At 41.8% G+C, this 13,077-nt stretch overlaps 1 protein-coding gene across 1 annotated transcript; it reads right to left on the reverse strand.

The window, feature by feature from the left end:
• Window positions 1-6,165: 6,165 nt before the first annotated feature.
• Window positions 6,166-8,519, reverse strand: LOC133918856 (uncharacterized). The gene is made up of 2 exons (XM_062362941.1): window positions 7,973-8,519; window positions 6,166-6,800 (listed from the first exon to the last, which is right to left on the reverse strand). The coding sequence occupies exons 1-2, from the start codon at window positions 8,277-8,279 to the stop codon at window positions 6,433-6,435; spliced, it is 675 nt and encodes a 224-aa protein (XP_062218925.1). The 5' UTR covers window positions 8,280-8,519; the 3' UTR covers window positions 6,166-6,432.
• Window positions 8,520-13,077: the final 4,558 nt, after the last annotated feature.

Raw genomic sequence — 13,077 nt, forward strand, 5'->3', positions numbered from 1 at the left:
AAAAGTGATGTTTTCTGTATGGAAAAAAATACTGCTCCAGGGCCAGACCATATGCCCATTGAGTTTTACCAGCAATGCTAGGACATTGTTGAGAGCGAGGTGATGAACTTGTTCCAAGACTTCTTTGATCACAAATTAGACATCTGTAGATTAAATTATGGGGTTATCACCTTGCTGCCCAAGTTGAAAGAAGCCAATAAAATACAACAATATAGACCCATCTGCCTCCTAAATGTCAGCTATAAAAATTTTACCAAGGTTCTGACTCTAATGCTGGAAAAACACATGAATAAGCTGATTGATAGTTGCCAAACTGCCTTTTTAAAAGATAGAAACATCTGGAGGGGATAATATGTTTACATGAAACTCTGCATGACACTAGGATCAAGAAAAAGAGTGACCTAGTGTTGAAGCTTGAATTTGAAAAAGCATACGATAAAGTTAATTGGGAATTCCTTTTCAAGTGCCTTGAGCAGAGAGGTTTTGATGAAAAATGGTGTCACTAGGTGAGAGTTGTTGTAACCCAGGGCACCCTCAGTGTGAAAGTTAATGGAAAAACTGGTCCTCATTTTCAGAACAGAAAAGGGGTGAGGCAGGGTGATCCTTTGTCCCCTTTCCTTTTCAATATTGCTGCAGACACTTTAGCCAAAATGGTTGCTATGGCCAAACAGAATCAACTCGTTAGGGGGCTGATTCCTGAGTATGTCGAAAATGGGGTGGCAATTCTCCAATATGCTGATGATGCTATTGTCCTCCTGCAAGACAATGTAGAAATGGTAATTAATCTTAAACTACTTATTTATAATTATGAAGTGATGTCTGGCCTTAAAATCAATTTTCAAAAAAATGAGGTGCTAATGATAGGACAGGATGAGGAAAAAAAAACAATTTTATGCTGAAATGTTCAATTGTGCTATTGGGGACTGGCCTATAAAGTACCTCGGAGTCCCAGTGAGCAGTAGTAGACTCCATGTGGTGCACTGAATGCCTTTGGATGAGAAGCTAATCAAAAGACTTGATGGTTGGTAGGGTAGCTGTCTATCCCTGGGGGCAGAATAACTCTGGTTAATTTCAGCCTCAGTAGCATGCCCATATACCACATGTCCATGTACCTCCTCCCTAAGACTATCCTTTCCAAGTAGGAAGAAATTTTTTTGGCAGGGTGGAAAATTAAAAAAAAAAGATATCATTTGGTCAAATGGGCTAAGGTTTGTAGTCCAAGAAAAAAGGGTGGTCTTGGTATTCAAGATCTCAATAAGTTAAATGTTAGCCTGTTATGCAAATGGTGGTGGAAATTAGAAAGAGAAAGTGGTCTCTGGTAGGAGATTGTCCAGAAGAAGTACATTAAAGGAAAACATATCTCCCAACTTAAATACAATCCTAAAAATTCCCCTGTGTGGAAGGATCTTTTAAAAGTTAAAAGCCATTACCTGGTTGGCAAAAAAGTGAGGGTGGGGGATGGGAGGAATACTGACTTCTGGAAAGATGCTTGGTGTGGGAAAGTTCCTTTCAGTGATAACTTTAAAGATCTTTTTGAAATCTGTAATGACCAATACACAACAGTGGCTTATGCTGCTTCCAAATCTTGGAACCTCTCATATAGGAGATGGCTCAATGAGGGGCTCCAATGCTAGTTAAGGAGAATGAAGGATGTGTTAATGACCTGTGCTTTATCTACTGAGAAGGACAAACCCATTTGGAATTGGGAAAGCTCTGGAAATTTTTCTGTGAAGTCTATGTATAGTCACTTATGTAGGAACCAAATTAGGTTACCTTATCATGTGATCTGGAAAGCTAAGCTTCCTTTGAAAATCAAAGTTTTCATATGGCTTTTGCATCAAGATGCTATTCTAACTAGGGATAACCTCACCAGGAGAAACTGGACTGGTGATACTAAATGCATTTTTTGTTATGAACCTGAAAGTATTAGCCATCTGTTTTTTTAATACACCATGGCTAAGTATGTTTGGAGTTTGGTTGGGTCGATTCTGGGGGCTTCCTGCAGACCTGCTAGCATTGAGCAATACTTCATTTGGGTCCAGTTTTTTCTTCTTGGTGGAGATAAGCTGTATATGGTGGGACTTGCTGTTATTATCTGGGCAATTTGGAGAATGCAAAATAGAGTGATCTTTGATAAGAAACCTGTTCGATCTCCTACTGAGATTGTTTGCTGTGCTTGCTCTTTTATGCGATATTGGGCAGGTCTCCAGGACGGTCATCACCAAGACATGCTCCTGTCCGGCGTGCAAGCTCTGCAGAAGACAACACTCTTTTTCCACCCAAAGAAACAAGAAGTAGAGGCGGGAATTACCAAAGAAAGCGAAAGGATTACAGCATAATCTTGATGCAAGTCTCAGGGTCAGTGGGTGTCACGTCCCAAATTCCATAATCACATAATTAAGCATAATTGTGCTTCTTAAGCATTATGTTTAATTTTGTGTAATTTTTTTTATTTTATAACTCTAGCGCAATTCAATTCATGTCAATCGGATGAGAGAATCGAATTCGAGAGAGAAAACGATTGAATTCGCAGTCAAAATGGAATTTTTCTCTAAAACGTGGGCCCCACATGTGGGCCAACCACCCCAACCACTCTCCCTCTCTCTTGGGCAGCCTCACCTACCCCTCTCTCTCTCTCTCTCCACTCCCGTGCTCCCCATCGGCCAAGGAAGCAAGGGAGCTCCCCCTCACTCTCCCTCTCACTCCCTCTCTCTTTTCTTCCAAAATTCGAGCTCAAGAGAAGGATTCGAGGTGAGTATATGGTACCATTACGATCACAAGCTCACAAGCATTCCATTCCTCCAATTTGTTTGCTCATTCCCGAAGGATTTGAGCCGATTTGGATGTCTTTTGGTGTTAGGGTTGAAAAGTGAAGAACGCCGGAATTGTTCGATTTCCCACCATTTTCTTCATCACCCGGCGGCTACTAACCTTCACAAGCATCTTGAGTAAGTCTCTTAGACTCCCTATAGCAAGAATTCGTGGTTTGGTTGATCGATTTCGAGTTTTAGCAAAGTTTATGAGTTCTTGATGTTTTTTTACCAAAAATGAGAATTTTAATGAAATTGAGTTAGAAATCGAGTTGTTAGGTTGATGAGTGAGTTCTAGACTCTCCAAACTCTCCCAAACATATCCCCATTTGAGGTGCAGGGTCCGCACTTACTGTTCATCAGGCGTGTTGAGGCTTGTAAAATTCATAATTAATTCATCTGAACTCCAAACGACGTGAGAACAGTTGCGTTAGCTTCGTATGAGTGTGAACTACGTGTTAAAAATGTTGAAACTCCAGAAAATACTTTTGAGAATTAGTGAGTTAATTAAATGTGTTTCGGCTTGTTTAGGTCACGGTTAGTTGTTGCCATGTCCTAAAATTATGAAACCACTTTTGTTAGCCTTGTATTAACATGCTCTACACAATGAAAATACTATGATCCATGAGATGAGTGTTTGAATTCTGTTGGTTAATGAAATACGCGCTAAGGTTTAATTAGTCATTAAAATGGTTTCAATCTTTAACATTTCGTAATTAATTGAATCTAAACCCCTTATACAGTGTATGCCCATGTTTAGGTAAAGTGTGTCTAGTGTTCAAGTTGAATCAATCAACGAATCGGCAAAAACACATTTCCTGTCAATGTCCGAAGTGTCCGGACAAAGTCCGGAGGGTCCGCACATGTCCGGAGTATCTGGAGAATTCTCCGGATAGTCCGGAGTTTGCCTGAGTTGCACAAATGTCCGAATGTTCCGCATAATTTTGCGGATAGTCCGCATATGTCCGGAGGTTCCGCACTTTCAGCGAGTTTTCAAATTGGTTTGAGTCCCAATTTTGTTCTAGCTCGCATGTTTGCACTTTTAACATGTTTTGCGCATCCTATAGCATGCATGTTGCATTTCATCCATACTTATGGCATTGCACGCGTTATTCTTTTTAGAGAACGTTGAGCCGGTTTTCCAGGAGAACGAAGGAGATTTTGGGCAGCCACCTGAACAGCAAGGCAAGCAACTAACATATTTCACCCATGTCAAATTTGAAAGTCTTAATTGATGAATATGCTTATGTATGTATGCATGTGTGGGGTACCCTTGGGTAGAACCTATGCCGATTGCATCTTTCTACCTTGGTCAATTGTTCAAGTAATTTTCTTGTAGCCTAGAGATGGTGTTATGTCTAGGTACGAGTACGATATACATGCTTAGCAATGCTTAGGTATTTCGGTAGAAGTCGAACAATGGCGTTCTCCATTGTTCGCGAGATTAGGATCTACTACTATTTACAATTACATGTTGGTGATAGTATGGTTGGTGAGTGGTGAGTATGAGACGAGATGTGGGCGGTGTTAGGGGTGTCGTCTGCCTCGGTGGAAAGTCCAAGGGGCAGATCGGGAGAGGAAACCCAAGCACCATAGACTGCTTGCATCGTTTAAGGCCGTCCGTCAATACCATTGGCTTTAGCACTTACCTTACTCATCACATGCCGATCTAATGGTAAGGCGAACCGAATACCTTCGCAGTTGTGGCTTTGTGGGCGTGAACATCGACTTTGTGAGCGGACGAGCTTGTAAGTAGTACTAGTTTGCTTCGGGAGTAGTTCTAGTATTGCCGCGCCAAGCGATGCATGCCCCACACGGTTGGGGCTGGTTGAGAAAGGTTGTCACGGGTACCCCCTTATGTGCACTTTAGCGGGTGGCACAAGCCGTATGGTCCTCGTGTCGTGTGGGTCCAAGAGTATCCCCTGTAGGGTGTATAAACAGTTCGAACTGCCGCGCTCTCGGTCATGAACATGCTATTGTTTCATCCGTATCGGTCGTAGAGGTTCATTGTGGATTTATGGTGGTGGTATGGACATGGTGGTTATGTGGGAGTGGTCAGAGTTGGTACTTGTTATACTTTTGATATATTTGTTGCTACTTTTACATATGCTCAGTTATTGGTTATGGCAGGGTAGTTTCATATATGTTGGTCAAGTTAGTTGCACACACATATGTCTAGGTTGCTTACCACTTTAATTCACTTAACCATGTTTAATCTTTGCTACCAGCTAATGCATGATCCTTGGAGTCGAGCTATGTATATGTACTCTATATTGTGTAAGACTTGCGAGTATCTTCGTACTCAGGGTGCTGCTATTAAGTTGATGCAAGTTCACAGGTCGGCGAGGAAGAGGTGGTGGTGTTTGGCTACTTTGTGCCTGCCGATCAGAGTGGCGGGCAGGAGTAGCACACTCTACTCCGAACTCAGTGTTTTGGTATGGAGCCTAAGGGCATGTGGCTTCATATCCTTTTGTTGTATAGTTTTTAGTCTTCCGCTGCTTAAATCTTTTGCTGGTTAGGAGTTGAGCAGGTTTTAGTCTCCTCCTAGCTCTCTTTTGCTGTAAATTATGATAACTTGTTGCATGCTTAATATTTGTAATATAAATGTTTATTACTTGCTTTTTATTAAGCTATGTTGTGATGCATTATGTTGAAGGTATGTGTTCCGATCTTTAGGCACAAAACACGTGCTGGGATTGCCGGAATGGTATTCGGGTTAATCGTCGAGGTTGGATTATGAATAATGATCCGCCTAATGATTAATTTAAATACTTTTTGAACAGGTCCTCACAGTGGGGGAGGACTGTCGTTGTTAATCATTCTGATCCCTGATGATTGTCTGAAGACTGTTTTGTTCTTCTTTTGGGTGCGTTACCTGGTTTGTGCTTGCTTATTGTACATTCTGGCATGTGTTTGACCGAGCACAACTGTATGTATTCAGGTGTTCGGGCGTTCTGTTTCCTGGATAGCTTTTGTTCCATTTCAGTACTAGACGCTGCGCTGGCATGGCGTGAATATGATGGTAGTGTTAGATCGTTCTCTTGTAATGTATGTTTAGGTACGTTATAATTTTATTACTCTGGGTAATGAAATTCGGGGAGCACCTGTTCTGGAAAAAAAAAGAAAAAGAAAACAAGTTCCATTTTGGAATAAAGATCTTATGAAAGATCAGCCCTTTTATAGTTAATGAAGGCATCTTTCTATGGTCTGGGAACCTTACTAGAGCAGAATTTTATTAATACAACTAAAACTAATACTAGGATTCTCACGTTCTGAACATGTGAATGCCATCTGAAGCAATCAAAACACTAAAAGGAATAACCACCACAATCACATAAGAGAAACTCCAAAGTCCTAGAAAATATAATGCTCAGAATCTAATTTTGGTACCGGCATATAATGCAACAGATAGTTCATTAAAGATGCTAAGATTGAGAAATGAGAATACTAGTAATTAGCATGTTCTTAGGGTGCTAACATCCAATTATCTTACCACAACACGAGTTTCTTCAGTATCCCATGAAAGGTGTAAACTTCGGTTCTCACAGAAACTGCAACAGATAATTTGTTGCAACAGCAGTAGGTTCACCATACGATAATCATATACTTGAATACTTTTCTTTTAAGAAGAACTGGGGAGCTTGAGGTCAATTGACTGCAGCTGTTCCCGAAGATGCTGGTTGTCCTCAAGCAGGCGGTCATATTCAGTCAGCAAGCCTTCAGATTGTTTTTGAATGGCAAGTGCCTTGTCCTCAGCAACATGGACTTCTTCTGTCTTTTCTTGGACTTGTAGCTTCAGTTTCTTCATCTCCTCATTCAGAGTCGCAATCTCTTCCTGGTACTTCTTTGTCTCCTCTGAAATTCCAAGTTTTGCTTCCTCCAACATTTTATTATGCTTTGATATAGCCTCTAAGTTCTTTTTGAACCCACGTAGATCTCTGATGTATTGGTGAAGCCGATCAATCAATAGAGCAAGAAATAAGGAGTACCCTGAAAGAATAGTACTGTGCTCAGACTTTAATGTAGAACAGATAGCACAAATTCAGTGCTAAAACACTTAGCAGAATATTTCCAGAGGGTCCATAGTCCATATACATTTTTCATATTGTCACTCTTTCCCACTACACCCACCGATTACACATTAGAAATGGAAACAATAGATCATATAAAATTAAGAGTCCTGGAAAGACATCCTACATGTAAAAAAGGCATGTTATAGACAAACACATTCAATTGGAGTCATATACGTACTCAAAATGTCATTATAACATTAATATAAAAAACAAAATCAATTGAAGCAATTAAGACTATCCACAAGTATTGCATGAAAAAAAGAAACTGTCCACAATGAAGAAGCAACAGATAGACGATCACCATTCAATCTCCATGTTTTGTGAAGTTTCTATTGTCTAGAACAGAAGTGCACCCTCTGATATAATGCGGCTTAATATATGTTAGATTTTCCCCTAACGGGTTAACCCTGAATTTCATTACCAAAGCAACAAAATTACAAGATAGATCCCATTCTGACAGAAAATAAAATTACTGAAACTAAAAACAACAAAGCAGGAAATAAAGTAACTACCCAGCACAAAGGGCTGCCTACAGGATATGAGTTTGAAACCGAACTGCTCCCTGACACAAACTACCACACCAGACATAAAAAATATGTATCACACAGCAGCACTAATATATGTTAGATAAAGGTTCTTCGAGGATATATTGGACAAAGTTGCATATAATTTGGTTTTCTATTAATTCGTCCACAATACTTAACTTTTCCATCAACCAACTCTTTACACTACGATTTTTGCACTATGGAGAGCTAAGCAAGTTGTCTAGTATGAACAAAAAGAGTTCTCCATATAAAAAAAATACTAGTTGGATCATAAGAATTTTTCATTTATCCACTGGCAAATATATAAGAATGTTCCTTAAGTCTTCTCATTATTCCTAAGCTTCAATCCCTTCGGCCGGTCAAGGGAATGGATACTCAGACCATTCATAACTCTCAGATCTCTCCAAAACCCAACCCAACAACGCAACAAACAGAGAACCCATTCCAATCAGGAAACGGTAGGCGAACCCACGAGGATCGGCTTGGCAAGCCGTACGAAACGTGATCGTGGGGGGGGGGGGGGATGCGCGTTACCAGCACCTACCCATGAGGGACGCCTCGAGGAGGTGGCGCGAGAAAAGGACCTGGTCAGTGGGCGTGAGCCCGCCGCCGCCGCCGCCGGAGTCGGGGTCGCCAGCGGCGCGGCCTCTGATCTCGGTCATGCTGTAGAGCGTGGAGGTGAGCAGTGCGATGACAACGCCGGCGACAGTCTTGAGGGCGACGGGCGCGCGGCGGCCGCGCTTGAGGCGGTCCAGCCCTAGCACGGCGAGCTTCCGCAGTGGCGTCTTGAAGAGCAGCGCCGCTGCCACGGATGCCTCTGCCACCAGCACCACGAACAGAAGCTGGATCATCGCCGCAAGTGTAGTGCTGCTGGTTGGAATCTTGGCTCGATTCGACGAGATCGAGGAGGTGTTTGGACTTTGGAGGGTTGGGGACGAGGGGACGAGGGGAAACTAATCCTCTGCAGTCGAGCGATTGAAGTAGATGCGCACAGTAAAATGAGTCTGAACAGTGATTTGCAGTCAAAATTCACTTGTCACGTGCACTGTTTAGGTACAGTAGCATCTAATCTAAGCCTCGTGTTAATTCGGACGGTTAAGAACCCGTGAAGTTAGAGAGATCGAACTCAAATGATCTCATTCCCGAGGAGGGGAGGGTTGCGAATTTTCGATAAAGGCAACAATTCCTCTTCCAGTGTTTGGCTTTCAGGATGAGGAATTGAGAAATATAAAATTTTAAAAATTGTATGTACATGCTATAGTCATGTATATCTATTTTGGTTTTAATAGTATATAAAATTAGTTGCGAGTTTAAACTAATTTATTTTTTAAAATTTGCTTGTAGCAAAATTGTTCATAAATTATTCTCTTCCCACACTCCGTTATACCCTCCTTTGGGGGATGGCTTGGTGCTAATGTAGGATTATATACAAAATTCTCTTTTTTTATTATCTTTCAATGGTTCTAATTTGTTCATAAATTTGTTAAACACCCGATCTATTTTTCTTAATTTGTTTATTAAACTGCTCACAGATTCATTCTAATTTGCTTACTATTTTTCATAAAATTATTTACATAATTGCATTTAAGAAGCAAACGAAAGATGATTTTTTTTATGAAATGTTTTTTCAGTTTTTTGCCACGTATTGAAGTTGGTCACAGATAAGTGTTATAAGTCCATGTGTAAAAACATCCAAAAATGGAATAAAATGCTCATGTTCAGATCTTTTTTTACTAAAAATAGGTGTACATGTCATAAGTTTAAAGTATGCACGTGTAGTTTTTAGATGTGTCCAAATTTTAAATTTAGTTTTTTTTTAACGTGAAAGGTAGTAAAGCTATCGTTTATATTAAAAAGCAGAAGCACCCAACAGGTGAGAGAAAGTATTTACAAAGCAAAAATAAGGACGTAGCCAAGAGTACTGAGAGCCTATTCTTGCCTAATTAGACGCCCTAGGCGCCATGCTCCTGCGAGGTCCCAAAAGACCGCCTCCTCCATAATTCGGTGAGCCATTGCCAATGTGGTCCGATAAGCGTTGTTGAAGATCTTGGCATTTCGTTCCTTCTAGATCTCCCAGCATATCAAGATGATCAGGGACCTCAAGCCCTAACTCAAGCCCTTTCTTGTAGTGTTTGACGTATCTACTAAGCCTGACTACCACTGTTACAATCCGCAAGAGGGTGGCCAAGCCTGTGGTTGTAAGGACGGTTGCGCAATCCACTCCGCAATAAAGGACTAGATGTGTCCGGTGAATTTGCACTCTGAAAAGAGATGATGGGCACTTTTCCAACATTCGTGCACACAACTCGTAGCACAAATTATGAGGCCACCCTCTAGCGGCAAGTCTGTCCGCCATCCATAACCTATCCTCGATGACCAGCCAAGCGAAGAACTTGCATTTCGGGGGGGGGGGGGGGGACACTTTCCAGATCAAGGCATTGTAGTTTGTGTCCACTGATCCCACAAATTGCGCCTTATATGCCGAGGCAGTGGTGTATTGACCATGTTATGTGAACTTACCCGGATTGTTGTAGCTAAGGTAAACTCTCCGCAGAGTGGTCCGAGGGGCGACGTATTGCACCAGAAACTTAGCCGTCATCCTAGGCCCGAGATGTAGATCTGACAGCCAAGCCTAGTTGGCAAGGGCATCCCTCAGGTTTCAATTCTTGACTATGGAAGATGAGAAGACCTACAGGACAAGGTCAAGGTCTTTGGGATGCAGCCCATGGAGCTAGGCCAAGTGCCAGAAGGAGATCCCTTTCCCACCACCAATGGAGATCCTAGTGGAGGCTATGAAAAAAGCTAGTCTTTCTCATTGCAAGGTGTTTCTCTCCCAATCCAGGACCTATCTTCGGTCCCATATTATTGCCACAACCACCAAATTCTAAGAGCTTGCACGAATATATCCCGATTTAGAATTCCTAAACCCCCTTTGTCAGTTGGCTTGCAAACTCTGTTCCAATTGACCTTACATTTCCCCATCACCACCTCTAATCCAACCCATAAAATACGTCTTCTTGCATGGTGAATAGCTGTCAGAATATGTTTTGGAGCTAGCCTAGAGCACAGTTAGGAAATATAGCGGCTGAGTTGTGATTAGTGACTTGACAAGAGTTAGTTGTCCACTAGGAGCGATATTCTTCCTTTTCCATCCCACCATGCTAGCGAGCGCTTTATCCGCTAGGGGTTGTAGTTTGGCCCTAGTGAGGTGGTGCACTGTGAGGGGTAGCCCTAGATACTTGATAGGGAAGGAAGCTTGCAAGTCAGGTAGAGGTGAGAGGATGTCATCTAACCGCACGTTTGCACACCTGATGGGCACAACCATTGACTTTTGGAAGTTAGTACTTGGCTCTGTTACCTCCCCCGAAGAGATTTAGGATTTGAGCAAGGGCCAAGACATGATATGTGAAGAGCACCGCGTCGTTCGCATACATGGAGATTTGAATCCTGGAAGCACGTCCCCTGAATGGACGTAATATCAGTTTTATATCTAACTCCTTTTTTACTACACACATATTCTAAAAATCTAAGCAATATTAAATATGTACTTAAGAAAGACCTATGACCAACATATGGTTGTTGCATTGTGCTATGAAATCTAGTCTATCACATAAATCTTTGTGAAGTCTACCGAGTTTCTTTTGTTTTGCATCCTAGAAATTGTGTTCCATTTTCGAGCCAAGCAAAAGAGGCAAAGTATTCACCGTGCAACATAGATAGCAACAACAAGATTGCTAAGTACGGTCCGGTGGTGATGATCGGGAGCACAACACACAATGGCCTTTAGGTGTCCATGAGGCATCGGATAGCAGCAAGGGATCTCAAGAAGAAGGCAACATATTGGGGTGGAAGGAGGAGGAGCCGATGGGGTTTGATTCTATGGACCGCTTTGGTGGGAATCAACAAATTACAATGTGAATTTGGGCACTCCATGGAATCGAACGAACATATGACACCTACATCATGGAGGAGACGATCAAAGCTAGAGACCCATAGTCCACCATCTACTACATCCCTTAGCGTGATCTCAACTAAATCGCACAGGACGATAGTGACATGTTCTGCACAGGGATGGTGGGCATTAAGCACAAAGAAGCCGTAAGACGATATAGTGGAGGAGGAGCACCAATGTCAAGAGAGGGAAGTTCAGTTTCGTCAGACAATAGCAAGATCTTTAGAAAGTTCAAAAACACCGGACAACCAGAGCCTGAGGTCAAAGTGTCATGGAGTTATCTCCAACGTTAATCTGTGATCCAATGGCGATCCTTAAGGTGGGAAGCTTTCAAAGGAGGGGACCATTAATTGTCCATCGTCATGACTTTGTCAGAACAACTATAACTTTAATTTTAGTGATGTAACTTATTTTCCATTGTCAAATCTCTGTAAGGAACTATTGGCGGGTTGGCCCAATATCCTAGGAATATACCCATGTAAAAAGTCAGGCCAATCATATGTAATGACACAAGCTATAATTCATATAAGCCACCAAGGGTAAGATGTGAATTCATCTCTCTCCCCACTTATATATATATATATATATATATATATATATATATATATATATATATATATATATATATAAGCCTAATGGGATCATGAGATCTCATTTAAGCTACCAGTCATTCCATTTCTCTCACGTTGTGGTTTTTTTACCACAACATGACGTCGTTTGTGGGGACCGAACCCATGACCACGTGGTGATAAACCTCCTTTGGTACACGGAGATCACCTTCGATCGTCACGACCCAAGACTTCTCCCGCAGCTTTGAAAGCTTTGTCTGTCTTCATGAGCAACTCTAATGACTCCGGCCCACCTTCATAGGATTTTTTTTTATATTTGCAAAATTATATGACCGTTTTAAAAAAAAGCAACAATAGGCTACCATCGCCCATTCATCGGGTGAGACCTTGTGGGTCCCAGTGGTTAGACCATATTAAATGCTTTTCCATGAGGTCTCCCCCATTCAACTGGGCGAGACCTTGATCTCGCCCACTGAATGGGTGAGATCTTCCTCGTTGCGACACTGGGTGGGCCCACCCAAAAGGTGTCGCCCAAACAGTAGGTGAGACCTTTCAGGTATATAAATCGGCCGTGCTAGCCCTGCTGACGTCAGCCGGCCATTTGCTTCCAACTCAGTCGAGAGAGAGGGAGGAGAGGAGGAGAGGGAGGAGAGTAGGAGAGGGGAGGGGAGGGGAGGAGAAATTTTGCGGCGAAGCCCTACTGGAGGAAAGAGGTATGTTTTTTCTTTGCTTTTTTACAAACCCGGTAGGATAGCTGCTAGTGCTAGGTTTTGACATCGGTTAGAGGTTAGATCTAGTATTTCTTTTACAAACCCGGTAGGATAGCCACTAGATGTAGGTTAGAATGTATATCTAGGTTTAGAATTAGGGATAGACATAGTTTAACAAATAGATCCATTTGTACGCATATTTTAGCAATTAGATGTAGTATTTAGACATATGTTAGGTATTAGATGTAGGATTTAGACATAGTGTAGGAATAACTGAGGTAGTACATGTTGGATTTAGAGGTGTTTGATGTAGCGATACGGGAATATTTTGTTGCAGTATAGATTACATGTTGGGCCATATTTGTAATAAATTTTGCATTATGCACCCGCTCACAAAATATCAAGTCTGAAGGGTTTT

This window comes from Phragmites australis, chromosome 5, assembly GCF_958298935.1.
Source record: "Phragmites australis chromosome 5, lpPhrAust1.1, whole genome shotgun sequence".
Lineage (NCBI taxonomy): Eukaryota > Viridiplantae > Streptophyta > Magnoliopsida > Poales > Poaceae > Phragmites > Phragmites australis.